We start from the raw sequence: 12,652 nt of genomic DNA, 5'->3' as shown, positions 1-12,652 counted from the left end.
GAAATTGACAGACTTTGCGTGACCTAAATAATGCCCTGGGATTGATTATGACTGCTTAGAATTACTGAATGCTTGTGTAGAAGCCACCACAGCAAAGCTATACTAAATTAGTTTGTAAAATGCTGGAAATAGGCCAAGTGCCAGACAACTGTGCAAATACTATTAGCTTCATACCCATGAGAATGGATGCTGACAATTTCAAAGAAATACAAGGACACTCCATGCAAAACTGACTCTAAATCTGATCATTAAAAGACTAATTGGAGAAAAGTAAATTCGTGAGTGTATCATTCATAGACCTGGGAAAAGTCTGAAAGGGATTGTAATCAAGTTCATAGAAAGAAAGGTTATGTAACAAACTGTACAAAAATCAAATTACAGAAACAAGAATAAGGGGACAACACAGAGAAATAAATATGCAGGAAGGAAAGTTTATGTTTATTTAGACAGGCGGTCAACAAAATTAAAGAGATACTTGGAGCAGAAATCACAGTTCAAGGAGAGGAACTCAGAACTCTGAGAATTACGTCCCGTCAACTGGGGTGACTACGGTCAAAAACCAGTACTAATGTACAGTATATTACTAGGAACGAGAGACATCTGCCTGAAATTGAGGAAGAATAAAAAATTCATATTACAAAGATGTATTACACGAATAGGCCTCTAATTTCTTTTAACTAATTTCTGACCAAGTCACCCCTGTTGCTGTAGTCACCCCGTTTGACGGCATGATAGTTTTGCCTCATCTGAGTCTGCAGATCTTCGTCTTCTGTTTTTCAAATCAATCAAAATCACTTTATATGGAAATGAGGTGTCGACCTCGGTGGCAAATGATACACAATAATACATTATTATCAAGCACTATATTTCAAATTTAAAAAAGAGAAGAACATTTCCTAAAATACTGTACTATACAATGTACAGTATACTAACAAGTTTTCTATTAAACGCACAGCTCATCTACATATATATATAAAATAACTTGTCCTGACTGACTGACTGACTGACTGACTGACTGACCGACTGCCTGATTCATCATCGCCGAGCCAAAACTACTGGACATAAAGAAATTAAATTTTGGGGATATATTCATATTAAGATGTAGGTGCTCGCTAAGAGAGGATTTTTCGATATTCCTTCGCTAAGGGGGGTGAAAAGAGGGGTGAGATTTTAAAATGAGTGTATCTATATCTCAAAACTTTAAAAGTTTACAGATGTAAAAATCGGTATTTAGAATCTTCTTTAAAAATAAGGAAACACGTACTTTTTGTTTTCGGAAAATCCCAATAGAAGGGGTGAAAAGGGGTGAAAAGGGTTTGAATGCCTTTAATGAGGACACATATGTCTCGGAAATTGAAGATATTACAGACCCGAAAATTTGGGATCTCTTTTAAAAATAAAGAAACGCGTATTTTTTGTTTTTGGAAAATCCAATTAATGATAGGGTGAAAAGGGGGGTGAATTTTTAAAATGAGTGCATCTATATCACAAAACATTTCAAGTTTACAGATGTAAAAATTGGTATTTAGAATCTTCATCAAAAATAAAGAAACCCTTTTTTTGTTTTCGGAAAATCCCAATAGGAGGTGTGAAAAGAGGTGAAAAGGGTTTGAATGCCTTTAATGAGGATACATATGTCTCAGAAATTGAAGATATTACAGACATGAAAATTTATGTTTGGGATCTCTTTTAAAAATAAAGAAACACGTATTTTTTGTTTTTGGAAAATCCAATTAATGGGGGGTTGAAAAGGGGGTGAATTTTTAAAATGAGTGCATCTGTATCACAAAACATTTCAAGTTTACAGATGTAAAAATTGGTATTTAGAATTTTCATCAAAAATAAAGAAACCCTTTTTTTGTTTTCGGAAAATCCCAATAGGAGGGGTGAAAAGGGGTGAAAAAGGGTTTGAATGCCTTTAATGAGGATACATATGTCTCAGAAATTGAAGATATTACAGACCTGAAAATTGATGTTTGGGATCTCTTTTAAAAATAAAGAAACACGTATTTTTTGTTTTTGGAAAATCCAATTAATGGGGGGTTGAAAAGGGGGTGAATTTTTAAAATGAGTGTATCTATATATCAAAACTTTTAAAGTTTATAGATGTAAAAACTGGTATTTAGAATCTCCTTTAAAAATAAAGAAACACGTATTTTTTTTTGTTTTTGGAAAATCCCAATAGGAAGGGTGGAAAAGGATGAAAAAAGGGTTGAATGCCTTTAATGAGGCTACTTATATTTCAGAACCTGAAGATATTACAGACCTGAAAATTGGTATTTGGAATCTACTTTAAAAATAAAGAAAGTATTTTTTCGTTTTTGGAAAATCCAAATAATGGGGGTGATAAGGGGGGTGAATTTTTAAAATGAGTGTGTCTACATCTTAAAACTTAAAAGTTTACAGATGTAAAAATTGGTATTTAGAATCTCTTTTTAAAATAAAGGAACACGTATTTTTTTTGTTTTCTGTAAATCCCAATGGGAGGGGTGTAAAAGGATGAATAATGGGTTGAATGCCTTTAATGAGGATGCATATATCTCAGAAACTGAAGATATTACAGAACTAAAAATTTGTATATGGGGTCTCCTTTAACAATAAAGAAACACTTTTTTTTTTTTGGAAAATCCAATTAATGGCGGTTAAACAGGAGTGACAAACTGGGGTGAATTTTTTGAAAGACTATATCTACAGAATATCTGAGAAACGTAAAAATGTTACAGACGTAAAAAAGTGGGTATTTGGAATCTCCTGTAAATGTAAAGAAACATAGGTGATTTGTTTTTGTAAACTCCACTTAAGGGGAACTAAAAAGGGGTGAAATTTTAAAATGAGTTTTCTACAGTATATCTCAAAAAACTTAACATGTTACAGAAGAAAAAAGTGGTATTATTTCTCTATTAAAAATAAAGAAACGTGATTTTTAGTTTTTTGAAATACCACTTGGGTGGAGGGGGGTGTAAAAGTGACTGAAAATAATATTAATTCTCTTAATTAGGCTACTGATATCTCAAAAATGAAGATGTTACAGATGTAAAATTTGATATTTGGAATCTGCTTTAAAAGTAAAGAAACACGTATTTTCGGAAAATCCAATGAAGGGGGGGGGGGTGAAAGAATTGAAAAATTAACTGACCTAATTGCATGAGAATACATACATCTAATAAAAACTAAAGTTGTTACAGACGTGAAAATTGGTATTTGGATCACCTTTAAAAACAAAGAAAAACGCGTTTTGGTGGGGGGACCATCTTGGGGGGCGGGAGTGAAAAGGAGTTGAATTCCTTTCATGAGGACACATAAATCAAAAACTGAAGAAGTTAGAGTCGTGATAATTGGTATTTAGAAGATCCTTTACTATTAAAGAAACAAGTATTATTTTGCCGGAAAATTCACTTGGGGGGGGGAGTGTGAAAGGAAGTGAAAAAATAGAATTATTTTGATGGGAATACTTATATCTCAAAACTGAAGGTAATAGACGTGAACATTTGTGTTTGGAATCTTTTTTAAATGACTGGAAATACGCCTTCTTTTAATTTTTTGGGTGGGGGTAAATATACTTAACGGCGGTGGGGTGTAAAAGGAGGTGAGACCAATTTATTTTACTGCTCACAATGTACTTATAAGGAGCCTCAGTTGTTCAGGCGGCAGCGCGCCGGCCTCTCACAGCTGGGGTCCGTGGTTCAAATCCCGGTCACTGCATGTGACATTCGTGCTGGACAGGTTTTTCTCCGGATACTCCGGTTTTCCCTGTCATCATTCATTCCAGAAGCACTGTCCAATATTTCATTTCATTTGTCATTCATCGATCATTGCCCCAGAGGAGTGCGACAGGCTTCGGCAGCCGGCACAATTCCTATTGTCGCCGCTAGATGGGGCTTTATTCATTCCATTCCTGACCCTGTCGAATGACTGGAAACAGGCTGTAGATTTTCGATGTACTTATTCTGATCATAAACCGATCATTTTTAATCTTTCCTGGGTTCGTTTCCAACAGCCATCTTTTCCTTCGGAGAACGTTCTTAGATTACAGTAGATTCTCCTGGCATATAAATAAAAATTTAAACACATTTGAAATAAACGATAGGAATGAGATTGACCGCCATATTGTTCACCTCTATAATAAGGTCAATAATGCACGGAAGAATGTCATTCGTATCGCCAGAAATCCCGCACACTTGCCTACGCGCGGCAATAGTGCTGGTCACATTGTCAACAATGACAATGGCAGCAGATGTAATTTACCGCCAAGTAGCGGTCTTGCATCTTGCTGTGGGGTCCAGAATATAATAATAATAATAATAATAATAATAATAATAATAATAATAATAATAATAATAATAATAATAATAATAATAATAATAATAATAATGTTCTGGACCGTCGTCAAATGTGCGGACCGCGCTGGAAACGGGCCCTGGACTGGTAATGACTAAGAATGCAGTCCGGCCACGGGTTCAGTACCGCCAAGGCACCCAAGACGACACCACGCCGGCTCACCTGAAGGATTTGATCCATATTAAAAATGCTTATAGGGAAAGATGGCAAAGATTTAGGGACCCAACTGACCGGGTGGAATACCTGGACCTAGCCCGGGAAGTACGAAATCGATTGCTGGAAGGAAAGATTGAAAAATGGGAGGAAACTTGCCGTTATCTATTAGAAAACGAGTCAGGTCGCGAATTTTGGCGGATTCTCGCAGTAAACGAGTCAGATCGCGAATTTCGGCGGATTATGTATCAAAAATAATAAGCATTCAATTATAAATTTCAGTATAATACCGTAGCGAAGCACGGGTATCTTGCTAGTACTTAATATATTTACATTATTTACAAAATTCTACTCATAATATATTCTGTACTTACACACATAATCATCTCATATACAGTTCCCACTGTACTTCACCACTACAGGCAGTGCCCTACTTCGGCTGTTCAGACTCCATAGATAGGGGGATGGAATTACTTTATTCACAAATAAATTATATATAATAACCTGCACAGGTCCAATGCCCTCTAATATTTCTTTTCACTGTTGCTGTTTATTCTTTTCTTGAATATCTGTACAGATTTTGGAAACGGATCAAACACTTTCCCTGGTAAACTGTTCCGCTCCTTCACACCTTTCCCATGGAATGAAAATTTACCCGAATCGCTTGCACTAAAATCCCGTCTTATTTTACACTTGTGGTCAGCCCTGCCGATATACTGCAATTATTTTCCAACTGAAGCCTATCACGGATTCCCCCACCATGCTTCCTCTCCTGTATAGGCTCTATATAATACTCTATAAATCTAGTTTTCTCCCTTCTATTTCTTAAAGTTTCCCACCCAAATTTCTCTAATATTTCTTATACACTTTTTTCTCCTGAAGTCCCCTATTACAAATCTTGCTGCTTTCCTCTGCACAACATCATTTACCGCTTTTCTCACATCAAGGTAGCTTAAAATTTTTAGGAAGTCAAAACAATTCATTTTTTTCGTTATGTAACTGGTTCAACGTGGGAAAAATGAGATGTTTCTGGCAGCGAATTTAGCAAGCGTTGTACACTTATGATTTTTTTTGTGTAATCACATGTAAATTATAAGATGTACTTACCATTAATTAGCGAGAAAGTTGGATGAAAGGACTTATATTTCAGAGCGTACGGCTACGTTATCTCAGTCGATAGCGTATTTTTGTGCCATGAACATTGAGGTTGGAGAATTTTTTAAATTTCAAATAACCTGCTACATTGAAAATATAGTTCAGAAGAACTGTGCTGAGTGTCATACATTACAAGTTTCAGACTACAGCACTTGGAAATAGAAGATCACTTCAGATCACCTCATTTTGCACAGTAAACGATCGGTGAAATGTTACATAATACAGCATAAAATATTGTTGAATGGAAATTCAAATCGCGAAGCTAATGTGAGATATTAAAGATCCTCTCCTGTGCACAGTGGACTGTCAATGGGAAAAATCCCCTTGCTAGCTGTCTTAGAGCCTTTTCCCAAAAATGTAGTCCAGCTCCATGGCTAAATGGTTAGCGTGCTGGCTTTTGGCCACAGGGGTCCCGTATTCGATTCCCGGCAGGGTCTGGAATTTTAACCATAATTGGTTAATTCCGCTGGCACGGGGGCTGGGTGTAGGTGCCGTCTTCATCATCATTCCATCCTCATCACGACGCGCCGGTCGCCTTTGGGTGTCAAATCAAAGACCTGCATCTGGCGAGCCGAACTTGTCATCGGACACTCCCGGCACTAGAAGCCATACGCCATTTCATTTCCCAAAAAATGTAAGATGCTTCAATAATATACTCCAGCATTCTGTAAATTGTGTGTAAATTTCTATTTGACGGTGTCATATTTTAATGTAACGCTCAGTCCACTGTAAATCGTAGTATTAAGATATTAAAACATCTGAATTATTTTAGGTATGTGTGAATTTGTATATGGCGGAGTTGTAATGTTAAGCTAGTCTTAAGTTTACTTCATTACCGTACTGCTGTAATTGATCATTGATAGCAGGATATTATTTCCCAACTGTGATGTATCTGTTAATAATAATAAATTAATAATAATACATTCATTAATTCCTATAGTTCGGTGAAGAGGACAATAATGCCACAGTCTTATCTTCATTTTTTATTGTACTAAAAACAAATAGTGTTTTCAACCTTGAATTTCAGCACGTTTCCTGTGACGTTGTAATAAATAATTGGTGTTTCATTTCAGGGGGATGAATTCTCCATGGTCCTCGTCCTACCAAGTGAAAAGCATGGTCTTGATGCACTCCTGGAGAAGATGACTGCAAGAGACCTTAGTAATATGCTGAATACCAGAAAAACCAAGCAAGTTATCCTCGATCTTCCTCGATTTAAGCTTGCAGGTGGCACGTCTCTCATATCAGTCCTGGAAAAGGTAATATCACTCCATCAAATACACTGAAAGTGAAATAAAAATAGTGACAACCTGAAGAACAGGGTAAATTTAGACCTAGGAAGAAGTGTGCATGTAGTGAGCGAGTTGGCCATGCGGTTAGTGTCTCACAGTTGTGAGCTAGCATTAGGGAGATAGTGGGTTCGAACCTCACTCTCAGCAGCCCCGAAGATGGTTTTGTATGGGTCCCCATTTTCACACCAGGCAAATGCTGGGCTGTACTTTAAATAAAGCCACGTCCGCTTCCTTCCCACTCCTAGCTCTTTCCTCTCGCATCGCCGCTATAATACCTGTCTGTGTCGGTGTGACATAGAATCAGATTGTAAAAAAATCATACAAGCAACGCTTTGGTAGAGTGGAATGTACATTAATTAATGAGTTATTAAACTTTCATTTTTGCATCTTTGACATAATTACAAATGCACGCTGTTACAGAACATGCGTAGTAAAGTAACTGCTATTTGTCTGACAACATTGGAAATACAGCACGTTCTGTTGCTCCTTTGGAAACCAGCGCTATGGTATCCCATTCATTATTAGCGCACGCAGAACACTTACACGTAGAAATGTCCCGCCTGCATTAATGATGAATGGGATGTCTAATAACTTATTTTCAAAAGGGTATTACTGTCTACAGGTTAGTTACGTCAGAATATGAAGTGATAACAACCTGACGGCCGCTAACTGCATGTTCCTCAGCACTACCCGTTAACGAGTCTCGTTGCATTAGTAAGCTTCGTTTTCGAACGCTCAGTAGAAGGCTGGTTATTGATAGCTGTCAACATGTCGACAACGTCTGGTGAGGATCGAATGGTACCCCGAAGTTTTGATGATGAGGCCAGGTTCTGTTGACCGTCATAAGGAGATATAGCATTGTATATTGATACAGTGCGCCTTCGAACATTTATTATTATTAATAATATTAATTATTATTATTATTATTATTAACGAATAAATAGCAATTGGGCAATATCCCGGTGGCAATGATCACTTAGCGTAGTGTGATAACAAAGTAAAGTTCAAACGTAATTACCCAACAACAACAACAAGAGTACAATAAGAAATTCCATGGAAAGAAAATATTACAAGAAATACTACTAGTTTAACATTCTAAATCCAGCTTCATCATATACAAATGTGCATACAACTTAAGCATTTCCAGTGCTTGATACTACGGCTTACACTACTATAGGTTGAGCTTACTACTAGCTTAACACTACGGCTTACAATACTATAGGTTGAGCTTACTACTAGCTTAACACTACGGCTTACAATACTATAGGTTGAGCTTACTACTAGCTTAACACTACGGCTTACAATACTATAGGCTGAGTTTACTACTAGCTTAACACTACGGCTTACAATACTATAGGTTGAGCTTACTACTAGCTTAACACTACGGCTTACAATACTATAGGTTGAGCTTACTACTAGCTTAACACTACGGCTTACAATACTATAGGCTGAGTTTACTACTAGCTTAACACTACGGCGTACAATATTATAGGTTGAGCTTACTACTAGCTTATCATTACAACACCGTCATATACACATTCACACGTACCTTAAGTACTTCAAAATTTTACACTATGACATTCAATAGATTGGACGGTCCAATTACGAACTTTTATCTTAGCATTGTAAAGGCAGCACGTTCATATACAAATTCACACATACCATGAATAATTCAGATGCCTTAATACTACAGTTTACAGTGGGTTGAGCGTTGCATTAAAATATGACACCATCACATAAAAATTTATACACAATTTACAAAATGCTGGAGTCTATTCTAGAAGCATCTTACATTTGTTTAGGAAAAGGCTCTAAGACAGCTGCAGATAATGCATTCCAATCATCAGTTCCCCAATTTACAAACGAATATTTACTACTTGCGCACATGTTGATCTGTGATGGTGGTGGTCATTGTTGTTTCCAACAAGCGGATTTGTTTACAATTTTCTTTACGTCACATCTACACAGATAGGTCTTATAGTGACGGTGGGATACGACATGGTTAGGAGTGGGAAGTAAGTGACCGTGGCCTTAATTAAGGTACAGCCCCAGCATTTGCCTGATGTAAAAATGGGAAAACACGTAAACCACCTTCTTCGCTGCTGACAGTGGGGCTTGAACCCATTATCTTACGAATGCAAGCGATAGTTATATGACCCAAACCGCCCAGCCACTCCTTCCGTCCAGGAAGAGGACAACGGGATTACGTCTATGAGCTTCCCTTGTGGATCAATGGTAGTGTATTGGCCACCGAATCCCAAGATCTTGGGTGAAACCCGGCAGAGGTAGTCAAAATTTTGAAGAGTGGAATAATTCCATTCGATACTCCATGGCGTACGATGTCGGCATGTAATGATAAAAATCTCTGGAGGTACATTTTTGTGTCTACCCGACAACATCAAATAAAGCTCAACCATAGGTCACTCAACAGAATGTCGGTTTGTCAGCCATCTAGTAGATTAAAATGAAACGTCTAAATTGACACACAGGCAGCCTCAATGGCGTCAAATTGAAATGCCCGCACACAGTGGCTGAACATTTATTATTATTATTATTATTATTATTATTATTATTATTATTATTATTATTATTATTATTATTATTATTATTATTGCCGGCCCCGTGGTGTAGGGGTAGTGTGCCTGCCTCTTACCCGGAGGCCCCAGGTTCGATTTCAGTCCAAGTCAGGGATTTTTACGTGGATCTGAGGACTGGTTCCAGGTCCAGTCAGCCTACGTGATTAGAATTGAGCAGCTATCTGACGGTGAGATAGCGATCCCTGTCTAGAAAGCCAAGAATAGCGGCCGAGAGGATTCGTCGTGCTGACCACACGACACCTCGTAATCTGCAGGCCTTCAGGCTGAGCAACGGTCGCTTGGTAGGTCAAGGCCCTTCAGGGCTGTAGTGCCATGGGGTTTGTATGGTTAGTTTATTATTATCATCATCATCATCATCATCATCATCTGTTTACCCTCCAGGTTCGGTTTTTCCCTCGGACTTAGCGAGGGATCCCACCTCTACCGCCTCAAGGGCAGTGTCCTGGAGCTTCAGACCCTTGGTCGGGGGATACAACTGGGGAGTATGACCAGTACCTCGCCCAGGCGACCTCACCTGCTATGCTGAACAGGGGCCTTGTGGAGGGATGGCAAGGGAGAGGGAAGGAAGCGGCCGTGGCCTTAAGTTAGGAACCATCCCGGCATTCGCCTGGAGGAGAAATGGGAAACCACGGAAAACCACTTCCAGGATGGCTGAGGTGGGAATCGAACCCACCTCTACCCAGTTGACCTCCCGAGGCTGAGTGGACCCCGTTCCAGCCCTCGTACCACTTTTCAAATTTCGTGGCAGAGCCGGGAATCGAACCCGGGCCTCCGGGGGTGGCAGCTAATCACGCTAACCACTACACCACAGAGGCGGACTAGTTTATTATTATTATTATTATTATTATTATTATTACGGGATTGAGATCCGATTTTTCATTAATGAAAGGAGAAGACGACGAATTCAGACTTTTCAAAGAATGAAGGTATCAGCTAAGGAAGGTGAAAAGCTACTTTTTCTTTTTTTTTTTGCTATTGGGTTTACATCTCACCGGGACAGGAAAGGGCTAGGACTGGGAGGGAAGCGGCTGTGGCCTTAATTAAGGTACAGCCCCAGCTTTTGCCTGGTGTGAAAATGGGAAACCACGGAAAACCATCTTCAGGGCTGCCGACAGTGGGGTTCGAACCTACTGTCTCCCGAATACTGGATACTGACCGCACTTAAGCGACTGCAGCTATCGAGCTCGGTAAAGTGAAAAGCCATGAAAGGCATGACAATTACAGTCTACTACCACCTCACAAACCTACATAATACATTTGGGGACAGAAAGGCGTAAGGACTGAACAAGAGAGGTCGGAAAGGTATTATGAAAGAGAGGGGAATTGTAAAATTGTAAGATATGCCAGCATAGGTTAGGTTTCGTGCTCACCACCCTTCGCTTACGACGTGTTGGCCTTTGAGAAAAGGTCGCGTATTTACCTGACGATGATTGTTGCTGTAAGATGTCAAGCATAGAGGTTATCGATCCCATTCTATTGTTTGTTTCAGTTATTATTAATTTGCCATAAAATAGCTGTTTATTATGTTAATATCATCTTGAGTAAATGTTATATATATTCACGAAGTAGCGATTTTCTTTTTCATCAGAATATTAAATTGCTTTAAAAACATCCTGCGTCCGCCTCTGTGATGTAGTCATTAGTGTAATTAGCTGCCACCCCTGGAGGCCCGGGTTCGATACCCAGCTCTGCCACGAAATTTGAAAAGTGCTACGAGGGCTGGAACGGGGTTCACTTAGCCTCGGGAGGTCAACTGAGTAGAGGGCTGTTCGATTCCCACCTCACCGAGCTTGATAGCTGCAGTCGCCTAAGTGCGTGCACTATCCAGTATTCGGGAGATTGTGGGTTCGAATCCCACTCTCGGTAGCCCTGAAGATGGTGTTCCGTCGTTTCCCATTTTTACGCCAGACAAATGCTTGGGCTGCACCTTTCTTAAGGCCATGGCCGCTTCCTGCCCAGTCCTGGCCCTCTCCTGTCCCATCGTCGCCATAAGCTATCTGTATCGGTGCGACGTAAAACAAAGAAATAAAAATAAAAAACAACAACTTGATTTCCACCTCAGCCATCTTCGGGGTGGTTTTCCGTGGTTTCCCACTTCTCTACCAGGCTAATGCCGGAATGGTACCTAACTTAAGGCCACGGCCGCTTCCTTCCCTCTTTCTTGTCTATCCCTTCCGATCTGCCCCCCCCCCCCCCCAACAAGCTCCTTTTCAGCATAGCAGGTGAGGCCGCCTGGACGGGGTATTGTTCCTCCTCCCCAGTCGTACCCCGACACAAAGTCTCACGCTCCAGGACACTGCTCTCGAGGCGGTAGAGGTGGGATCTCTGGCTGATTCCGAGGGAAAAACCAACCCTGGAGCGTAAACGGATTAAGAAAGGAATAATAACAATAATAATAAAAATAAAAATCATAATAATGTTTTTGGTTTCAAGTCTCACTAATTCGCGGTTTTCGGAGATGCAGAATTGCTGGAGTGTTGTCCCGCGAGGGTTCTCAAACTGGCAGGAAATTTGCGGACTCGAGGCTGGCGTACTTGAACATGAATACCTTCAAATACCACCGGCCTGAAGTGGGATCGAACCCGCCAACTTGAGCTCAGAAAGACAAGCGCTTCTACCGTTTGAGCGACTCAGCCCGGCATCGAGTACACTAAAATTAAAATTATTCATTTCTACGAATATACATGCCCCGCCAACAACACATGACAATTACACACGTTTTTAAACGAACACTAAACAATTTTACAACAATTCACTCAAACAGCTAAATTAAAATTTAGCAGCACTTTTCCCATTGTAATAAACATTCTAGCATAGCTAGCTAATAATTAGTCATGTAAACTAGTTTCCCCTTCGCCATATTAAAATACGTTAACAATATCAAGGGAACAGACATAAAGCAGAAGAGAACACAATGTTTATTAGGAAGACTGAAATGATTATGACCAAGCTCGATAGCTGCAGTCGCTTAATTGCGGCCAGTATCCAGTATTAGGGAGATAGTAGGTTCAAACCCCACTATCGGCAGCCCTGAAAATGGGTTTCCGTGGTTTCCCATTTTCACACCAGGCAAATGCTGGGGCTGTACCTTAATTAAGGCCACGGCCGCTTCCTTCC

General features: G+C 39.5%; 1 protein-coding gene across 1 annotated transcript in view; it reads left to right on the top strand.

Moving 5' to 3' along the window:
- LOC136863133 (ipis-1) overlaps nt 1–12,652 on the top strand; it is a 159,980-nt gene that overhangs the window by 123,668 nt on the left and 23,660 nt on the right. Inside the window, exon 6 of the mRNA XM_067139477.2 lies at nt 6,720–6,905. Coding sequence (XP_066995578.1) covers nt 6,720–6,905 — 186 coding nt within the window. The remainder of the gene's footprint in view (nt 1–6,719; nt 6,906–12,652) is intronic.

The sequence above is a fragment of the Anabrus simplex genome, chromosome 2 (genome assembly GCF_040414725.1).
Source record: "Anabrus simplex isolate iqAnaSimp1 chromosome 2, ASM4041472v1, whole genome shotgun sequence".
NCBI lineage: Eukaryota > Metazoa > Arthropoda > Insecta > Orthoptera > Tettigoniidae > Anabrus > Anabrus simplex.
Note: the sequence above shows the minus strand (reverse complement) of the source record. Positions and strands in the feature narration are given on the sequence as shown.